This window comes from Chrysochloris asiatica, unplaced genomic scaffold, assembly GCF_000296735.1.
Source record: "Chrysochloris asiatica unplaced genomic scaffold, ChrAsi1.0 scaffold00422, whole genome shotgun sequence".
Taxonomy (NCBI): domain Eukaryota; kingdom Metazoa; phylum Chordata; class Mammalia; order Afrosoricida; family Chrysochloridae; genus Chrysochloris; species Chrysochloris asiatica.
The window spans coordinates 1217277-1237562 of NW_006408940.1; the positions used below are offsets into that span (position 1 = coordinate 1217277).

The 20286-nt window shown below is 41.9% G+C and overlaps 2 protein-coding genes across 2 annotated transcripts in view; one reads left to right on the forward strand and one right to left on the reverse strand.

The window, feature by feature from the left end:
- The window catches only part of LOC102833252 (adenylate cyclase type 7-like), a 38084-nt gene extending 24523 nt beyond the window's left edge, over positions 1–13561 (forward strand). Inside the window, 11 exon segments of the mRNA XM_006876864.1 lie at positions 1081–1165; positions 1616–1735; positions 3490–3776; positions 3993–3998; positions 4633–4720; positions 5105–5260; positions 5844–5990; positions 11836–11940; positions 12260–12374; positions 13097–13221; positions 13415–13561. Of these exon segments, the coding sequence (XP_006876926.1) occupies positions 1081–1165; positions 1616–1735; positions 3490–3776; positions 3993–3998; positions 4633–4720; positions 5105–5260; positions 5844–5990; positions 11836–11940; positions 12260–12374; positions 13097–13221; positions 13415–13561 (1381 nt within the window).
- A 4040-nt stretch (positions 13562–17601) lies between these two features.
- BRD7 (bromodomain containing 7) overlaps positions 17602–20286 on the reverse strand; it is a 199835-nt gene continuing 197150 nt past the window's right edge. Inside the window, exons 15-17 of the mRNA XM_006876865.1 lie at positions 18313–18456; positions 17904–18047; positions 17602–17657 (exon numbers count right to left, since the gene is read on the reverse strand). Coding sequence (XP_006876927.1) covers positions 17602–17657; positions 17904–18047; positions 18313–18456 — 344 coding nt within the window. The remainder of the gene's footprint in view (positions 17658–17903; positions 18048–18312; positions 18457–20286) is intronic.

The following is a 20286-nucleotide window of genomic DNA, read 5'->3' on the forward strand; positions in this document are numbered from 1 at the left end:
ATTATCTGTAACCCCCTGGAATCCTTTAAAGTATGAGCCAAGGGTGATAGCTACAGCATCTGGAATTGCCAACATGTTATTTGTTTTTGTAATGCATTGTGCTTGCTCTACTTAGGTCACAGGCCTCATCACTTCCTAATACTTTTCTGAAGTCACCTGTGTTCTGCTTTGGCCCCTACAAGCATTTTAGTTTTTGACTCCTGCATTAGGTTCTTGAGTGTCCTAAAAATGGAAAAGTTGAGGCTCAGAGGGGTTAATAAACTTATCCAGGTTGATGCCACTGAAAACCACTTTTGCTCAAGGGCCATTTGGTGGGGGCCAGGGTTGAGGGTGAGATCAGAGGACAGGGGAGGAAGGCAAGCTTCTTGGGGGTTTCTGGATGGATGGTTGGTCAGAGGGATGGACCAGGATATGGTTTGTTGTTGTTGCTGTGTCGTTCTGATTCATAGCAACCCTGTATAGTTTCCAAAGAGCTGCTAGTGAATTTGAACCGCTGACCTCATAGTTCAAATCGACCTTGTGGTCCAGTGCATTATCCCACAGCGTCACACCAGTACTCCAGTTTTGTTGTTCTTAAGTGCCGTCAAGTCGATTCCCACCCATAGCGACCCTGTGTAGGGTTTCCGAGGAGCAGCTGGTTTAGAATGTGCTTAAAAAGCACAAACTAGGGGAAATTTTTTGATAGGGCACTTACCAAGTGCTAGACAGTACTCATTTCTTACATATGCTTAGCTCAAAAGAGGGGGATCTGTGTATTTTGGCCAGGCATCACATGTTACTAATAGGGTAGTTGGACCCATTTCAAGAGGTCTCCTTTTCTGAGTGTAGAATGGTTGTTGTTGTTGTTAAGTGCCTTCGAGTCAGTTCCGACCCATAGCGACCCTGTACAGGGTTTCCGAGGGTGTAAATCCTTACGGGAGTAGAAAGCTTCATCCTTCTCCCGCGGAGCGGCTGGTAGTTGAAAGATACAGAAGGTGCTCCTGAGCTGGAGAGGTGAGGTGGTGTGAGGGACAAGCAGCCTTCTTGTAGATCAATCTCAGGCAGCAGACCCCCAGGATTTGCTATTTTCTTCCTTTCCAGGATGGTGGCTCTGGATGTGTCCTTTGGGCTGGTGGCCTGCATGCTGGGACTGGTGCTGGGCCTGTGCTTTGCTGATGAGTTCCTGGTGAGTAGAAGCCCCAGGAAAGAAAGTTGATGGGCTCAGGGTTCCTGTCTCACCAGATGGGCAGGGCAGTGGTGCGAGACCCCTGCCCCCATGATCCCCTCCCTCCCTGTGCTTTGGCAAAGGGGCTGGGTGCCTTATTCTAGCCCTTCTGGTCTTGAGGACAATTTACTGAGTATTCTGAAACTTCTCCTTAATGTTCATTCCCATCTTCCTAATGGTGAGGATGTCTCTTCTGTCGGCATTATTTATTGAACATTCGCTCTGTGCCAGGCACAATGTGTACACCCACTAACCCTCCATCACGTGAACAGGAGACATCAGTCTGCCATCAGGAGCTATTCCGGGCTTCTGGGCCAAGGCCCACCATGGCCTCATCCTGCAGTCCCACCAGGCTCTATCCTGGTTTGTATGCCTGCCCTGGGTGACTCTGCCCTATTCCTTCCTCCACAGAGGTGCTGCCCATCCCAGGGAATGCTCCGGCTTGTGTCTGAGATGGTGGAGACACAACCCCTGCTGAGGGTGTCCCTGGCCATCCTGACCATTGGCAGTCTGCTCATCGTCACTATCATGGTGGGTTTCCTATGCCTGTGACAGCACACTTCCTGGGTGGAGGAACCTCTAGGTTCTAGAATCCTAAATCTTGTTGCCTTTATAAACTGTAACTCTCTCTAGAGCTTGGTAAGTGGGTGATAATGTTTCTTCTTTCAGGGCTAGGTACCCTCACCCTTCATTTTTCAAATGGAGTCATAGGATCCCAGAGCCTCTATGGCCAACCCCACAAGACTTGCACTTGATCTTCCAGTCCTCCCTGGCTCCTGGGGAGTCAGGTGCTTCCTGTTTTACCCTGAAACTTAGGCTTAGTATCGGTTGTCCTTAGGTTCCAAACTGGGGTTGAGGTAGGGACAGCTTAGCTTCTTGCAGCTTCATCTCACTACTGCAGGAAGTGGTCTGTATGCTGCATTCATCTTCCTTCTGGCTTCTAAAGTTAAGCTCTCTCTCTCAACCCATCTCCTAGACACTCTAGAACACCAATTTTTAGAATGTGACTCCTTCCTTCAAAGTCACCTGGGGAGAAGAGGGCATCAAATGTGCTGTCCCCCTAGCTGCGTTTTGTATTGCAGCATCAACCTATGAATCTGTTCTGCCTAGTGCTTGGAGCTGAGCCCAACAGCACTGTGGTGCTCCCTATGGTCCAGTGTGTGCCCTACCTGACTTTCCCTCTCTGTCCAGCTTGGCCCTGGGAAGTCCCAAGTCACAGTCCCCAAGACTGACCCTGACTGGGCCTTTTCTTCTCTGTAGCCACTGCTGCCTCTACCAGCAACAGGGTCATCTGGCAGAAATGAGACAAGCCTGAGGAGCCAAACGTGTGAGCTCCTCCTGGTGGTGAGTCACTGGTCCTGGGTTCCAAGCACTGATGCCAGCCCTCACTGGCTCAATTAAACTTTAGGCAGGCCACTGGAGCTGAGCCCTTGAGACCGTATGGCAAAGATAGGCCAAACCCAGCCTCTCCTGAGGTACCAAAAGCAAGACTCAACCAGGCAGGGCTGCGATTATCACTAGGCCTAGAGAACACAGAGGAATCCTGTTTGGCACTTTGGGCTTGACAGAGTAAGTCAGGTATTGCCATTACCTCCATTGTATAGGGAGGAAAGCAGGGCTCTAAGATGACCTGACTTGCCTACATGGATTGTGAAGCCCCAATGTGGATGCAGGCAGTCTGACCTTACTGTTTCAGGCTTCCCTTTGCCTGGAATGTCATTAATGGTAAACAGAATGAAGGCTGTGGGGACTTGGGGGTGGGGTAGCGTGGCTTCATCAGGAGGACAGAGAGGGACCAGTTTGAGAAAAACCCAAGGAGGGTAGTGGGATCAGCAGGATTTTCAGATAGTTTGTGCAATGGGAGGGAGCAGGAGATGGTGTGGCAGAGCATAAGGATATGCAGCCAGGAAAGCAGGTTTGATCCACATTATAGAGCATACATGCCAGGGTGAAAAGTTTGGTCTTTATTCTGAGAGCAGTAGGGAGTCACAGACAGATCTTGAGCAGAGGAGTAACATTGGCAGAAATGTACTTTGGGAAGCGCAAGTTCACCTGAAGTGGTAGGTCACTGTTGTGCATAATACCACTTGACTTCTGGTCATAAAGCATTCACCACCTTCATTTTTATTACTTTTAAATACGGTAATAGATTTCTTTTTCCTTTAAATAAGCTGACTTGCCATGAAAAGAATACAGTGAAAACAAAACAATATAAACTTTTAGATTTCATTGTCTGCTCTGTTAACAAGGGAAATCAGCAAGAAAGAAAAAATTCTGTGGGCCAGTTAATGCTAAACATACCTCTCCTTGTGGTCACTGCTGGCCCAAGAGGCATGGTTCTTGGTAGGATGACCTTGGCCTCCTGAGTAACATCTCTCTTCCACCCACAGTATTACATATACAGCTGCATCCTAGGCTTTGTTGCTTGCTCTGTCTTCCTGCGGATGAGCCTGGAGCTGAAGTTCATGCTACTGTCCGTGGCCTTGGTGGCCTACCTGGTGTTCTTCAACATCTTTCCGTGCTGGCAATGGTACTATTGTGGCAACCTCACTGAGACCAACAACACCCACAGGTGGCTCCCCAAATCTATTCATGGTTGAGATCTCAATTATCCTGCACACCCCCACTAGCTCCAAGGAATATGCCACCCCTTTGATGGTTTGACGCCATTTGCACTGGACCTTGCTGGGTGGGGCTGGGAGGTGGCAGGGTTTCCATTTTACAGAAAGGAAGTGGAGGCCCAGGGACAGTGACTTGCCCAATTTCCTGCAGAGCTGGGAAGTATAAGTGGTTTGCAGTCTGGGAAGTCTTGGGTCCCCCCCATTTCCAGGTCAGTCTAAGGGTGACGGGGAAGACCTCAGCTCTAGCACAGCCCCTCTGTGGGCCATGCCCAGGCTCTCTCTCTAGTCTTGCTGCTCTGATTCCTTCCTGGATAAGAAGGTGACACCGGTGGTATGAGGAGGAGAGTCTGGAAGCATGGGGACCAAGAACAAAGTCTGCTCTTGTGGGTCTGACCTGCAAGTTTCTGGAGATTACGGACAGCCCTCAACCTTCTACCAATGTGCAAGTCTGGCCGCCTGCCTGGGCTCTCCATGTGCTCTGGGCTGCCTTCTTGCCTAACTGGTGGGCTTTTCCTGCAGATCTGATTCCATGTCATTTAAGTATGACTTCAGTGAATTCTCCCTCAGCTGCAGTCGGTCTCTCCTCTGTACCCCTCCTAACAATTTGAACTAGTCATTTCCTGTCTATCCAATAGAATGTGACTCTTACGAAGTCAGATATCTGGTCTGTTCACACTCACTTCCACGTACAGCACAGAACATTTATCAGGCCATGTACAATCCTGCATGTGGGGACAGAATGCACCTACTTTGAGGATTCTCACTGGAAATGGAAACAATCCTGCCTTTTCCCTTCATATCCCATAGGTCATCATGTCCGTGGAAGGATTTGAAGATAACAATTAATTTCTACCTGATTCTGTTTTACATCACCCTCATCATGCTCTCCATACAGGTAGACTAGAAAATGCCCCAGTGAGTCCATAGCTCAAGTTGGCCCTCTTTTCTCAGCTCCATTTGGAGAGGAGATGGGGACAGGGATTGCCTTAGATTTAGGCAGCAAAGGAGACAGCAGACAAGCCTGGGTTATTCCAAAGTCAGTATTCTAATCTCCCTGTGTCATCTTCCAAGATGACACAAGTGATAAGACTTAATTCTCATGGGTTAGTTGTGGCTGACTGGAGTGCTAGGAAGTGTAAAGCCATTGGGAGAGCCCTATTCAGTTAGGTTTGCAACTAATATGGGTGGGAAGTACTCCCAGAGGTTACCACTATGCCCTGCCAGGATGGATGTTTGTCCTTACTGGCTTAGACAGGATGCTGTCTCCTGCTGTGTACAGATTGACTATTACTGCCGTTTGGATTATTTGTGGAAGAAAAAATTCAAGAAGGAATGTGAGGAGTTTGAAACCATGGAAAATGTGAACCGCCTTCTTTTGGAAAACGTCCTACCAGCCCACGTGGCTGCCCATTTCATTGGTGATAAGTTAAATGAGGTGCGGTGGAACAGGGGCTTGGGTAGGAAGTGAACAGAAGGTACAGGTACAGTCCTGTCAAGTGAATATTTACTGAAGAAAGTGCTTTCAAGTTTGGATTTCTTGGTCTTGTTCAATTGTGGCAAAGCTCTAAGAATATAAGTTTTGGAGTTAGAGACCTCAGTTCAAGTGTGATCATGGACAAGACACTTTAGTTCTCTGGGTCTTAACTTTCCTATCTGTAACATAGGGCTAACAGGATTCTTTTGAGGATCAAACACGTGCAGGTATCTGTAAATGGGCATTCTGCATTGATGACAGTAGCTACATTTCTACCAGTTTTTTGTAAAAAAGAGGTGGAGATAATAGGAAGTAAACAGGTCCAGGGACTTCTATAGTGTCCCAGAAGGTGTAGCTACCTCAGCTATACACAGAATCACTGGGGGTGGCCAAAAAAATGCACAAAGATCTGACCTGATCCCAACCCATGATTCAGAATCTATATTGATTCCCACAGAGTCAGCTAAGAATCTCCACTGAAAGCTTAGGTTAGCAGATAGCTCCTAAAGCTACTTCAGCCTGCTTTTTCCTCTCACCAATCTAGGATTGGTATCACCAGTCGTATGACTGTGTCTGTGTCATGTTTGCATCTGTGCCGGATTTCAAAGTGTTCTACACAGAGTGCGACATCAACAAAGAAGGGCTGGAGTGCCTGCGCCTGTTAAATGAAATCATCGTGGACTTTGACGAGGTACATAATCTCTTGACCCAACCTGGGCAACATGGGGCAGTCGAAACTCAGTACTACAAAACGTGACACAGCATCCTTGGGGGAAAGCATACCTTCTGTATATGATAATATGATACACACTTGCCTTTTCCATTGTTTTGCTGAATATTTGGTCAATGCCTTCTTTGTATCAGCCCTCTTGTGAGACTAGATTTGGGTTTGAGGTCTTCACAGAATAGCTTGAGTTCCAACTCAGCACATGCTCTTGGTTTCCTTCATCAGTAATCTGTTTGGGCTTAACACATTGCTGGAACAACTGATGCACATGATCTGTACACCACTGACCTTGGACTATAACAGTGATATGGATTGTGCTGCACTGTGTTTGTTCCTTAAACAGGATTATTGTTGTTAGATACTGTCAAGTTGGTTACTACTCAAAGTGATTCAATGCACAACAGAACGAAAGTTTATTGTTATACTATAGAGCCCATTGTGTTGCCACATTTCGCTAACCCTCCACTTTGTTGTTAAGTGCCATCAAGTTGGTTCCGACACATAGCAACCCTGTATAGGGTTTCTGAGGAGTGCAGGTGGATTTCAACTGTTGATCTTGCAGTTCAAAATAGCCTTTTGATGCAGCAGGACTCATAATACCTTCCTCCAGGGACTGGTCCCTCCTGATAACATGTCTGAAGTATGAGATTAAGTTGTGCCGTCCTAGCTTCTGAAGGAGCATTCTGGCTTTACTTTTTCAACACAGATTTGTTATTCATACAGTCCATGATACATTCAGTATTTTTCTGCAATGTCCTAACTCAAATGCATCAATTCTTCTACAGTCTTCCTTAATCAGCTTTCACATGCATAAGAGGCAATCAAAAATATTATGGTTCAAACTGATCTTTGCTCTTTAACCCTTTAAATAGATCTTTTGCAGATTTCTCTAATGTAATACTTAAGTTTGATGTTTTGACTGCTGCTTCCACATCCATTAATTGTGGATTTAAGCAAAATGAAGTGTTTGACAACTTCGGTCTTCTCTATGCTGTTTGAATAAGTATGGTGAAAGGATACAACCCTGGCACACATCTTCCCTGAAGTTTAACCATTCAGTAGCCTTTTGTTCTGTTCAAACTATTGCCTCCTGGTCTATATATAGGTCCCTCATGAGCAAAATTAAGTATTCTGGAATACCTATGTTCGCAATGCTATCTATAGTTATGATTGGCAAAGTCAAATGCCTTGAATAGTCAGCATCTGTTTTTCTGTGCTTTTCAGCCAAGATCCATCTAAGTTCAGCAATTATATCCCTACTTCCACATCCTCTTCTGAATCTGGCTTAAATTTCTGTCAGTTGCCTGTTGATGTGGTGCTGCAATCATTTTTAAATTATCTTCACTAAAATTTTACTTGCATTTGTTATTAGTAATACTGTTTGATTTCTTCATTCTTTTAGGTCAACTTTCTTTAGAATAGGCACAAATACGGGTTTTTTCCCAATCGGTTGGCCAAGTAACTGCCTTTCATATTGACATAGATGAGTGAGCGCCTCCAGTGCTTGCATCAACTTGTTGAAACATTTCAATTCCTGGAGCCATGTTTTCTCACCAAGGCTTGGATTTCTTCCTTTAATACCACTGGTTCTTAGTTTTATGAAATAATTGTCAATTAATTCTTCATCATTCAATGGTTTGCCCAGTTTTTAGGTGCCATCCAGCATATTTCAACTCATAAGAATCCTATGTATAACAGAATGAAAAACTGCTTGGTCCACTGCCATCCTCACAATTGTTATTAATCGTTATCCACTGCTGCTATTGTGCCAGTCAATCTCACTGGATGTCTTCCTTTTTTTTGCTAACCCCCATGATGCCCTTCTCCAAAGACTGGTCTCTACTGGTAATACATCCAAAGTGAGTGAGACTTATGTCTGACCATGTTGGCTTCTAATGAGCATTCTGGCAGTACTTTTAAAAAAAAATACTTTTTATTGTAAATTGAGTCAAACTCTACAGGGCAGATCATCAGTTTTACACTCAACAAATTATCCACCCCGTTTCATTACAATGATTACAATCTCCTCCATGTACTATCAGTCAATAGTATTTCTATTCATTTTATTTTTTTAAACACTCAGGCATATATAATAAACCAACAAAGAGCACATTTGCCTGCCTCCTGGCCACCAGCTCTCAGTCCCTCTCTCTCCATTAATCTAGAGTCAGCTGTTCTCTCTCTCCATGTCCTCATCTCTGGTGTCACTGCTTCTCTGGATAAGGTCCCGCATTCCGCTTTTGCTCTTCTCCCTTGATGAGCCTAGGGTCCTGTGTTTCTGGACTTCAAGACTAGTTACTCCCCCATTTGTTACAAAACTTCTACCTTTACAATTGTGACAGTCACAATTGGTCATGATAACAGTTACTCATTATTGAATCATAAGGATCTTATCCCCATCTCTTTTTACCAGGTCCATCTAGACAAGATGAAAACTATTCCATGGGAACTCTATTTCCCGCCTACAACACTCTTAAACTCGCTGTTGAAACCTTGTAAGCCAGTCACTTCGTACATTTATCGCCCCTCATTTTAGGTAGCCAATGTCTAAGTTGCCTGACCCTATCTACCCTGCATATAGAGGGGACAGCATTGATACTTGATGTGAAGACTCCATCCCTGTCTGTTGGTATTTTGAGCTATTACCTCCATAATAAGTATAGGTCAAATTGTAGCAATTTATCCTTGTTTCCTGTATCAGAAGTAGAGTTGTTTTCTATCTTCCTCTAGTTGAGTTCTGATTATCAAGCCATTGAGGCTAGGTCAAATGGGTACTATCTGCAAGTTTGGATGTTCCTGTGATCTCCCTCACTTCATATCAGCTGGATGCTTCACTCTCAGCTATAGCACTCTGTGGCTGTGTCCTTGTACATGGGCTCAGGTGTCCCCAAGTCTCACCACACTTTGGACCAACCAGCCTTTCCTCTTCTCTCTCTCTCATCTCCAGGTCAATGGGAGTCTATGGAATGTGGTTGAACTTAGCCCATTTCTTCATTGCTACCTTTCCCCATCTTCTGCTTACCAGTAGACCAATGTGGTCACCAGCAAACTTACATGCCTGCTCATTTGTTCCCTTTGAGTTTCAGTCTTAGAGGCGAGTTTGTCCTGAAGGGACTTGATTGCTTACTTTGATGGCTTCCTGACGAACAAATTGCTTATTTTTGTAGTATCTGGCAGTATTTCTTTCATGGCAGATTTTTTAGTATGATAATTGTTAATATTCTTCTCCAACACTGTAACTCAAATGCCTTAAATCTTCGATGGTTTTCTGTGTTCATTGTCCAACATATGAGGCTACTGAAAATACCATGACTTGGGTATTAGTCCTCAAATTGACATCTTTGCTCTTGAACACTTTAAAGAAGTCTTGTGCTGCAGATTTGCCTAATGCAAGAGTTAATTTGATTTCCTGACTGATGCTTCCTGAGTATTGATGGTGGATCCAAGCAAAACGAAGTCTTTGACAACTTCAATCTTTTCTTCATTTATCATAGTGTTTACTGGTCCAGTAGTAAGGATTTTTGTTTTCTTTACATTGAGGTGCAACCCATACTGAAGGCTGTGGTCTCTGACCTTCATCACTACTTATTTTAAGTCCTCTTTTCTTTCTGCACTTCAAGGTTGTATTATCTACATATCACAGATTGCTAAGTCTTCCTCCAATTCTGATGCCAAATTCTTCATATAATTCAGTTTCGCAGGTTATCTGCTCAGCATACAGACTGAATAAATATGGTGTGAAGAATACAACTGTGGTGCAATCCTTTCCGTATTTTAAACCATACAGAGTCTTCTTGTTCTATGTACAGTTTGCTCATGAACACAGTGTTCTGGAATACCCATTCTCCGAAATATTATCCATAGCTTGTCATGACAGTTGAAAGCCTTTGTATGGTCAATAAACATCTCTGTAGTAAGCCAAAATCTATCTAATGTCAGCAATGATATCCCTCGCTCTACATCGGCTAAATCTTACTTGAACCTCTGGCAGTTCTATCAATATACTATTGCAGACGTTTTTGAATTTTTAGCAAAATTTTACTTTCATTAGATTGATATTGTCTGATTTCCGCATTCCATTGGTTCACCTCTTTGGAATGGAACAAGTATGGATGGATCTCTTCCAATCAGTTGGCCAGGTAGCTGTCTCCCAAATTTCTTGGCACAGATTAGAGTGCTGCCAGTACTGAATCAGATTGCTGAAAGATCTCAATTTATATTCTATCAATTCCCTAAGCCTTCTTCTTTGCCAATTGCCTTCAGTGTACCTTGGACTTCTTTCTTCTGTATCATTGCTCTTGATCTTTGCTACCTCTTGAAATGGATGAACATCGATGGTTTCTTTTTGGTACAGTGACAATGTGTTCCTTCCATCTTCTGATGTTCTCTGCACCACTCAATATTTTTGCACATGTTGTTAAGTGTTGTTGAGTCGGTTCTGGCCCACAGCGATCCTGTATAGGGTTTCCTAGGAACAGCTGGTGAGCTTGAACCACCGACCTTACAGTTCAGATCAATTTTCCATCAGTTTTATCAGTATGAGAAATGCTAAGCTTTTCCTTTCCTTTTGGTTTTCTAACTCCAGGTATTGGTACATTTCATCATTATTACTTGTCTTCTCAGGCTGCTCTTTGAAATTTTCTGTTCAGCTCTTTTACTTCCTCATCTCTCCCATTTGCTTTAGGATGTCTTCGCTGGATACCAAGTTTCAGAATCTATTGATAATCATTTTTGTCTGTTGCTTCTTTCTTGTCTTCTTAATAATCTTTTGCTGTCTTCCTGTACAATGTTCTCAATGTATTCTAGTCGTTTGGTCTTCAGTCATTAGTGTCTAAGCATCAAATCTCTTCTTGTGATGGTCTCTAAATTCATGTGAGTTATGTTCATATTTTGGCTCTTGTGGATTTAATTTTCTTAACTTCAGTCTGAACTTGCATATGAGCAACTGATGGTCTGTTCCAGTCTGCCCCTAGCCTAGTTTTGATAATATTGTGCTTTTCCACTGACTCTTCCTACAGATGTAGCCAATTTGATTTCTGTGTATTCCATCTGGTGAGGACCATGTGTACAGTCGTTTATATTGTTTAAAAATACTATTTGCAATGCACATGATAAAACTGAATTCCACCAACTTTTTCTGACAGAAATTGTTCAAACTTGCAATCAAGATGTATTGATAATTACTGGTGATTAGAATGCAAAGGTTGGAAACAAAGAAGAAGGATCAGTAGTTGGAAAATATGGCCTTGGTGACAGAAATGATGATGGAGATCGCATGACAAGAGTTTTACAAGACCAATGATTTATTCATTGCAAACATTCTTCTCCATAAAATCCGTTAATACTGAACCTAAGGCTTGACTTTTTCTTCAGTTCTTCCAGCTTCCGAAGTGCTGAAAATGGTCTTCCAACTTGGTTTTCTAACTCCATTAATTTGCATATTTCCTTACCCTACTGGACCTTGTCTTCTCAAGCTGCCCTTTGAAATTGTCTATTCAGCTTTTACTTCATTTCTTCTAGTCACTTTAGCTTCTCTATGCTCAAAGAGTATAGAGCAGCTAGAAATGAAGAAGCTAGAAATGAGGAAGAAATCTAAATGTGAGAGAAGACAGAAATAGCAGAAGCAAGGGAGAATGGTTATGAGCTCAGATGGAAAGGGCCTATTATGAGAAACTGTCTGTGTGAGAAGTGGTGGTAGGAAATATTGGAAAATTGAGGCAAGAGTTGCTGTTGCAATATCTGGGGCACACCTGGGCTGCAGCTTTGGAGTCGTGGGCCCTGTTTCACTATGCTTCCCTCTATCCCGCAGCTGCTGTTAAAGCCCAAGTTCAGTGGTGTAGAGAAGATCAAAACCATCGGCAGCACATACATGGCAGCTGCAGGGCTCAGTATCACCTCAAGACATGAGAACCAGGTACACAACTTTGTCTGGTGGCAGCAGTGTCTTAATGTCTATTTACCTCCCATCTTGTGCAGCTGATAGAGGTACTTTGATGGCTTAGCTGGGAGCTTGGGTGGTGGTGGCAGACAGGAGACTCTAAGAGCTGTCACAGGTGCTCTCATGGGGACACAAGCCTAGGGATAGTCCTGGCCCTTTGTGACATCTTTCACATATTGGTACACTACGGCTCCAGGGACAAGGTGTTCTGGGCTGCAATCTAACACACACCCAGCCCAGATTGGGCATTGGGTGACTTTCTATAGCCCCAAGTGTACCGGCTCTTGTCTTACAGGAAGTAGAACGGCAGCACGCTCACATTGGTATCATGGTGGAATTCAGCATCGCCCTGATGAGCAAGTTGGATGGCATTAACAGGCACTCCTTCAACTCCTTCCGCCTCCGAGTTGGTGAGGACCCAGGCAGGCTCCCGGGATCTGGGATCTGAAGATGGGTGTGGGGAGACTGTGAAACCCTATAACCCTTGCTTACAAGCAAGCCCAGGCTCACGTCTCTGTAGAAGCTGTACTTTGCCATCTATTAGGAAGTTTTTAGAAGCTTCTTATGGGACCTTACAATCTTAATAGTTGGATAATTATTCTGATTTTCGTTATATACTATTTAGAAAGCTCTTTGCAATTTTTAACCAATACATCACTGTTGAAAATAAATAACCAAAGTTTCTTGCTGTAAAAAAGTGAAGTAAAGCTTTAAAATCTAACTAGTTACTGTTAGGATGGCGCAGGACCAAGCAGTATTTTGTTCTGTTGCACATAGGGCAACTATGAGTCACAACTGACTTGACAGCATTAACAACACTCTAAAAGACTGGTGGTCAAAGCCTGTTTATTCTTTTAAGAGAAAGATTAATAGATACTAGAAAAGTGTTAACATCAAACCCAGACTTCTCGAATGTTTAGAAAGTGTGAGAAAGAACTGTCCACAGACTTTCCCCTTCCCAGGTAAAACCTTGGGCCACACACTTTCAGAAGCATTGTTCCAACCAAGTCTTCATTCCATTTCTAGTAGTTAGTACTTTCTGTGGTGAAGGGATGGATTCTGGAGTCTCAGTAAGGACAAAAGCCTGAGGCTCTGCCTTCTGTGACTGGCTAACAGCAAAGTTTCTCCTCAGGCATAAATCATGGGCCTGTAATTGCTGGAGTGATTGGGGCTCGGAAACCTCAGTATGACATCTGGGGAAACACGGTTAATGTTGCCAGCAGAATGGAGAGCACTGGAGAACTTGGGAAAATTCAGGTAACCAAGTGGGAAAGAGAACTTCCCGAGATAAAGGGACCTGGGCTTAAGACCTGGCTATTTCAACAGTCAGTTCTGATTCTAGCTGCACTATTCCTGAGTGAAAGCAGACATGGATGGGTGCTGCTCATTGGCCAATTCCTATCAATCCTTATTACCACATAGACTTCTTTCTGGCCTCTTTCCTTTTTAGGTTACTGAAGAGACATGCACCATCCTGCAAGGACTTGGTTATTCCTGTGAGTGCCGCGGACTGATTAAAGTCAAAGGCAAGGGTGAACTGAGGACTTACTTCGTCTGTACAGACACTGCCAAGTTTCAAGGGCTAGGGCTGAACTGAATGCTTTCAGTTGGCTTAGCACATGCAAGGAAATAATTCCCTCCCCTAAAACAAGCTAAGAAGAACCAGCACCATGTCAGTTTTACATGATGTTACCATAACCAAACTCCTGACAAGCAGTGCCTGGCTTCCTTTGAATCACACTGGAGGATCCTCTTGGACATGTGCACCAGATCCCAGTTCAAAAGCACCCGCAGCCAGACTGCCATGCTGTTGTGGTACCTGTACTGCAGTCTCCGAGATAGCATGAACAGGCTCACTGCTCCTGCAGTCATACTGTTTTACCTTCTTACCGCCCTTGATATTGTGGGGGCAACCTCAGAGCACAGCCAGAACAGAGGGCCCACCCTTGTTAGTGGCCTGTGAATACACACAAGTGATAACTGGTTTTTATGGGTACAAAGGAACACCAAGACACATTGTCTGGAATAGGCTGGGGACGCCTTTCTCCCTGGCTGGACAAACTACTGGAGTCTATATTTCTCACAGAAGCATTCTAAATAAGTGAAATTCAGGTGTTTTTAACCTGTGAATGATTTCAAGTAATAAGGAGAAAAAAACCAGAATTGACATTTGTTTTTCTTGCCATTTCTGGCATGTTACAGTGTATATATTATTAAAGAGAGCTTTATTCTTTTTAATTACTTCTTAGATGCTAGAAAAATCTCTTCCTTCCAGTGCCTTTGCCTTTTTTACCAGTGACACATAAAAAGAACTGTCCAGTGTCAGTTACGAGATTAGCCCAGCTGTGGGGATAGAGCTCCAAGGAATGTGGCTCATATCAAGAAGGCAAAGAGCCTTGGATGTGAATCATAGAACACTGATGCAAGAATTTGAGGCAAATTTTCAAGAAATTGAAAATTTCTTTTAAACTTTCACTGACTACACAGGCATTTTTGAGCTCACCCCTGAAATCTTCAGCTATAAAAGGGTGCTTCAAAATTTCACGGAAAAATAGAATGAAAAGATAATGGGACTTTTCCATGTGCTTTTCCCCTCATATATTAGCATTTGTGCTAGAAAGAAATGGAGTTTATAGAGATAACATGGACAACCTGTGTTTTCTTAATCCTTACTTTTAAGAACTTTAAAAAGATCTACTTTGTGTGTACAGAGGTTCCTGTATCTGAGAAGACATTCACATAAATACTTAGAACATTCTTATTCTGAACAAGTGCTAAAGGTCAAATTGGAGAGGGGATACACATCTTCTAAAGCAGTCAAAGGAGGGGGCTGTGCTCCCTCTCCACAAATAACAAAAGAAGGTGAGAAGTAACTAAGTCGTCCACTCTTCCTGAACTGATTCACTGCCTCATAACCAAAGCATAAGGACAGACACAGAGAAAGCACCCTCAGAATTCCTAATACAATTGCATATCGCCATCTAGAAATTCTTGACTAGATGTCATCCGAAGCTCTCTGAAATGATACAGAAAATCTTGTTAACAGGAAAATTCAAATAATTATACAGGGTTGGAGACAGGTGACAAGCAATCCAGGTCTGCCTGGGACTAGGGGATACCTGGGGTGACTTGTCACTGAAATTGAACACACTGCCTGCTTGGCTTGTGTCTTGGTGTAATTTGAATCAGTGTAATATTAAATTTAAACAACTTGCCGTTTAAAGGAATTTTATAGTGAAAACTCTGGTAAAGGAAATTTTTTTTAGCATATCGATTTTTTCATACAAAGGGCTGCTTTAAGGCCAGTACTATACTGAAATTATGCTCTTAAAATCCATGGAGACCAAGTTTCCCTGTGAATGTCCTCCTGGGGAATTAAGTCTCTATTGCTGACATAATGGAGACACATGTCAGTAAGTCAGGATCCTGAACGATTCAAGTCATTTTTCCTCACAACAACTGGAGACTCAATTTGGAGTTTTAAAAATAACAGGTTACCATTCATGTATTTTTCTTTATTTCTAATAAAAGCACTGGCTCTGAGAAGAATATTTGGTAAGTTTTTACATTTCAATGTTTAGGTCATATCATAACATATAACTGACCATAAAAGTCACATGCAATTATTTTTATAAATCTGTTTTCTAGTTACCAAGTAATTTCTTCAAAAGCTTCAACTGTTTGACAGAAACAAGTGTCTTAACACCGACTCTTGTGTGGGTCACGGAATTGCTTAGTTTCTAGTAAGGTAGTCTTCTTACTGACTCAAGGGAATATAATCTCTGGTTTCCTGACTTAATATTATGAAAACGTCCTAACAGAGCATTAACCACTGTAACACACTGGATATATAATGTCAATTTACAATAATATGCTGTGAGAAGGTACATGCAAATTACTGGGGTTTATTATGTACACTGATCATTTATCATTGAATATTTATATATCTTAACATGTTTTAACGTTCATTTTTATAAAGCACCAGTGTTTCTAAACTTTATTTAGCTGCTTTTAAGAAATGTGAACCATCTGATTGCCCTAATATATTGTGATTTTTCTATGGTCTTTAAGAACTTAGCTATGTAGACATGTACTATGGATTTTAATACAATAGAATTCAGAGCTCCAGGTTCAGCTTTATTATTTAATAGAAGTTCAATCTCTGGAACATTAGAATTGCTCCAAAGTTTAATCAAAAACACAATTTACAAATATTAAAAAAGTTTAAAAATCAATTATTGCCAAGAATTATATTTTTGAGATTAAAATTAGACTCTAAATGATAAAATATTATTTTAACTGATATTTGAAAATTCTTTTGGTATAGGTTTTAAAAAAGATTACTAAGTCATCTTTAACTATGGATAGAATCAATGTCCCTTCACTCTATTTGTTCTTACTAAATGTCCATTTTCAAATTCAAAACACTCACATTAAGAGACTTACAATAAAAAAGGTTCCTGGCTTTGGTGTTTTATAGGTGGGCTCTGCACAAGCCTAGCAGGGTCTGTTATTTAATTTGCTTATATATCTGGACAACAGAAACCCTAAATTTTTATCCTTATTTTTCATTTTATACTAAACAGGTTATATATATACTAAGCCAGACTGAAAAACAACCAGCAATCATCTCACAGTCTAGTTACTGGTTACAGAAAGGGGGGAAGGGGATATATAGTCTCATAAAGCAGTAAAATAATTGTTTTGACACTTGACCTTTGTATTTCAGATAAAAGTGAATCAGGATTGCTTCAGTGGGTATAACAGAGACACATATAACCTTTGAGAAATAGCGTATTGAAAAGTGTTCCTTTAAACTGTCCTGGTAATAGATGTTTCAGTTTATTTCATTTGGCTTCTCCCTTAACCTTATTTCCAAATAACTCTCTCAAGAAAAAAAAAAAAAAAAATTCCAGTAAAGTAATGCTATGAAACTTGGTTGGGGGTTGGGGGTGGGAGGAGCAACTAATCCTTCCACAGAAGGATATCATTCCCATCAGGTACTTATGTGACTAAATAGTAAAATCTAAACTTATGTTACTTTGTGCTTCAAGGAATACCAGAAAAATCTCACTAATAGAAGAAAAATTCACAATAAAAACTTAAAAAAGAAAAATTCTTAGTTACAGTCCAATGAAACCTAAAAAACATGGCCCAGGCCAAGTCTGCTCCCACTTCCTACTTGGTATATATAGCAAAGCCCAAAGGCACATTTCTTCCTCAAAAGGGCATTTACAAGAATGACTCATCAAGATGAGGTCTAATAAGTTAGGTTATAATTCTTTGAATATAGAAAGTGTGAGACTGCAATAATTTCGTCTTGTAAGTGACAGTTACAAAAAAAGTGATTTCATTTTCTGGCACTTCTCTCACTTTATCGCTATAGTCTCGGATTCAACCCCATGAAAGGTCACAGAGGCTAACATAGCTCATATGCACTAATGCAGCTGATATGCACTATAATTCAGAGTCCCAAGTTCAGCTTTATTGCTTAATAGAAGTCCAATCTCTGGAACATTAAAATTGTTCCAAAGTTTAATTAAAAACACAATTTACAAATATTTAATATTCTCTGAAAAACATTCCCAAGTTAAGAATGGGAAAAAAATATATATATACATCATATATCATCAAATACTAAGTTAGCTTCAAATAATATTCGGCAACATCCGTCTTGTTAGGTCCTTCAAAATCTGAAAGAAAACGACATACTGGCTTCTGCTTTCTTCAACTATTTTTTTCTTTTAAATGAAAAAGGGAACTGAAGGTAAAGGTAAAGTGTTTAACCAAACCCTTCACAATGAATGTGACAATCATTATAGCTATTACTACAAATGTAGTAAACTTATAGACAAAACCTTCCCGCTATTATCTGGGGAGAAATTATTATCTCTTCTACTAACAACAGTGTTCTACTCCCAGAGAAACAGGGCACATACCTTCTGTTAAATCTACCAAGTTGTTTTCTATGATGGGTGAAGGAATGGAAATCCCCATTGCTTTTCGAATTCCATACATGCTGACAATATCACCGGGGGTAACTTGCTGGGCAAGTTCTTTAAGATTATTGGTCACTTGTTCAGCTAAAAAGAAAAAAAAAAACCACACAAAATAGAATTGATCTAAGTACTGAAATGATTTTTACACACACACACATACACACACACACACACACACACACACACACACATATATATATATAACTTTTTTTTTTAATCCTAAGAATGGTTAATATATACATGCAAAAACCCCATTTTCCGTTGTACTTAATTCATTGTCATTTTTATAAATCACCATCCAAAAAGAGTTTTCCTTAAAGCATACTGACTCTTGTTATACATTACATACCGAGATGCATTTCTCTGTAGGAGGGACCCAAGAGACAGATCATGTTGGTAGGGGGTCTAGTGCTCAGACGTTCGTTCTGGGCTTCTTGGAGCTCCCTAAGCAATTTGGTGGTCTCATCAAGTTTCCTCTGGAACACTTCAGCTTCTGTGGGGTAAGAAAAAGAACACACTAAAGAACATGGCTTACTTGTAGTTGAGCCTGTGCAATATACTGAGTCTTACTAAGAGTCATAATGATGCTATGTGACAGAGCAGAGCTGCCCACTTAAGCCTTGTAGGCAGTAATCTTAAAAGGAGCAGATCATTAGTTCTTTTTTCCAAGAAGGAGCCAGGTAGTTCAAACTTCCAACTTCTCAGTTAGTAGCACAGCACTTAACCATTGTGCCACAAAGACTGCTTCTCAAAGGAGTGTTGTTAACCGCCATAGAGTAGGTTCTGAGTCATAGTAACCACACATAGGATTTCCAAGGAGCATCTGATGAACCACCAACCTTGCAGTTAGCAATCTAGTACTCATTCTATAATGCCACAGCAGGAGTGATCCTTCACATATGACATAATCACCAGGTTATTGTTAAGTGCCATCAAGTTAATTCCAACTCAAGCTACCCTGTATAGGGTTTCCAAGAAGCAGTTGGTGGGTTTGAATCACCGACTTTGCAGTTAGCAGACCAGTGCATATCCTATAGCACCATACCAGTACTCCAGTCACCATAGGCATGCTATACTATTCTTTTAAACATTAACCAAGATTTTGCAAAAGTAAATGGCTATGATGATCTGTAATAATGTGACATTAAGGTTTTTTTTTCCTTTTATTGTGTGACAGTTTACATGGGGGAACATTAGCTTTACACTCATTCTATCATACATAGTCTCATTGCCATAGTTACCATCCCGTCCATGCATCATCACCCAACCAAAGGTTATACCCCGCAGGCTCCCCCTTTCCCCACCACAGTCCTCAGCACACAGCTCCCTTCCCTCCCTGGATCTCATGTCCTTAGCCACTCCATCTCTTTATGTCATCCTCTCTGTCTCCATCTCAGGCCTCGCTGCTTCTCTGGGTGGGGTCCCGATCTCTGTTCTTCTCCAGTGATGGTCTCAGGGGCCTTCGCTCCTAGACTGAAAGGTTAATTACATCCCTCCTTGCTATAAAATATCCACCTTTACCTTTCCAGTCCTCACAATCCATCCTGATAACAATTATTCACCCCTGTATCACAAGAGACCAATCCACATTTCCTTTCATCAGCCCTTCCTAGACAGGTTGGATATTACTCACTTGAGACTCCACCCTCCTCCCCGCCCTGTCGATACAGGTTCCCTCTTAAAAGCTTGTAAGCCAGTCACTTCTTACCTTTGTATCCCTCCCCCCATTTAGGGTATCCAATGTTCAAGTTGCCCATCCCTATACTGGACATATTGTAACCCCTTTTTAGGTATTCCAGTCAGTTCCAGGCAGAAGATGGACTTACAAGCTTTCTATGGTAGTATTTCTGGTTATTCCTCCCTCTACTCTCCCATGACTGTTTTATAATATAATGCATGGAAAACCAAGGTTCAAGAGTCAGCCAAGCATCTCAACATTATTCTCCCCCTTTCCCCATTCCAACCATGTCCGTGTCTCTGTATCCAAGAGCCCTGTTGTTCCAAGGCTGTGCCTACATCATTTATTACCTCTGTCCCGTTTAGCTAATTCCTACTTGTCTGTTCTCCCATCTGCTTTGTTCCTCCATTCCCCTCTCCCTATTTGTATATTGCCTCCCTCCCCAAATCCCAAGCTATCCCGTGTCTATTCCCTGCCCTGAGCTCCACCTTCCCCTCCCGTCCTTAACCCCACCCCTACGCCCTAGCACCCAGTTAATCATCCACTTTAGTAGAATAGTATGGGTTCTTTTTCTTAGTCTTTTACAGTAGTGGTCCTATGCAGTATTTTTCCTTTTACGATTGACTAATTTCACTCAACATAATG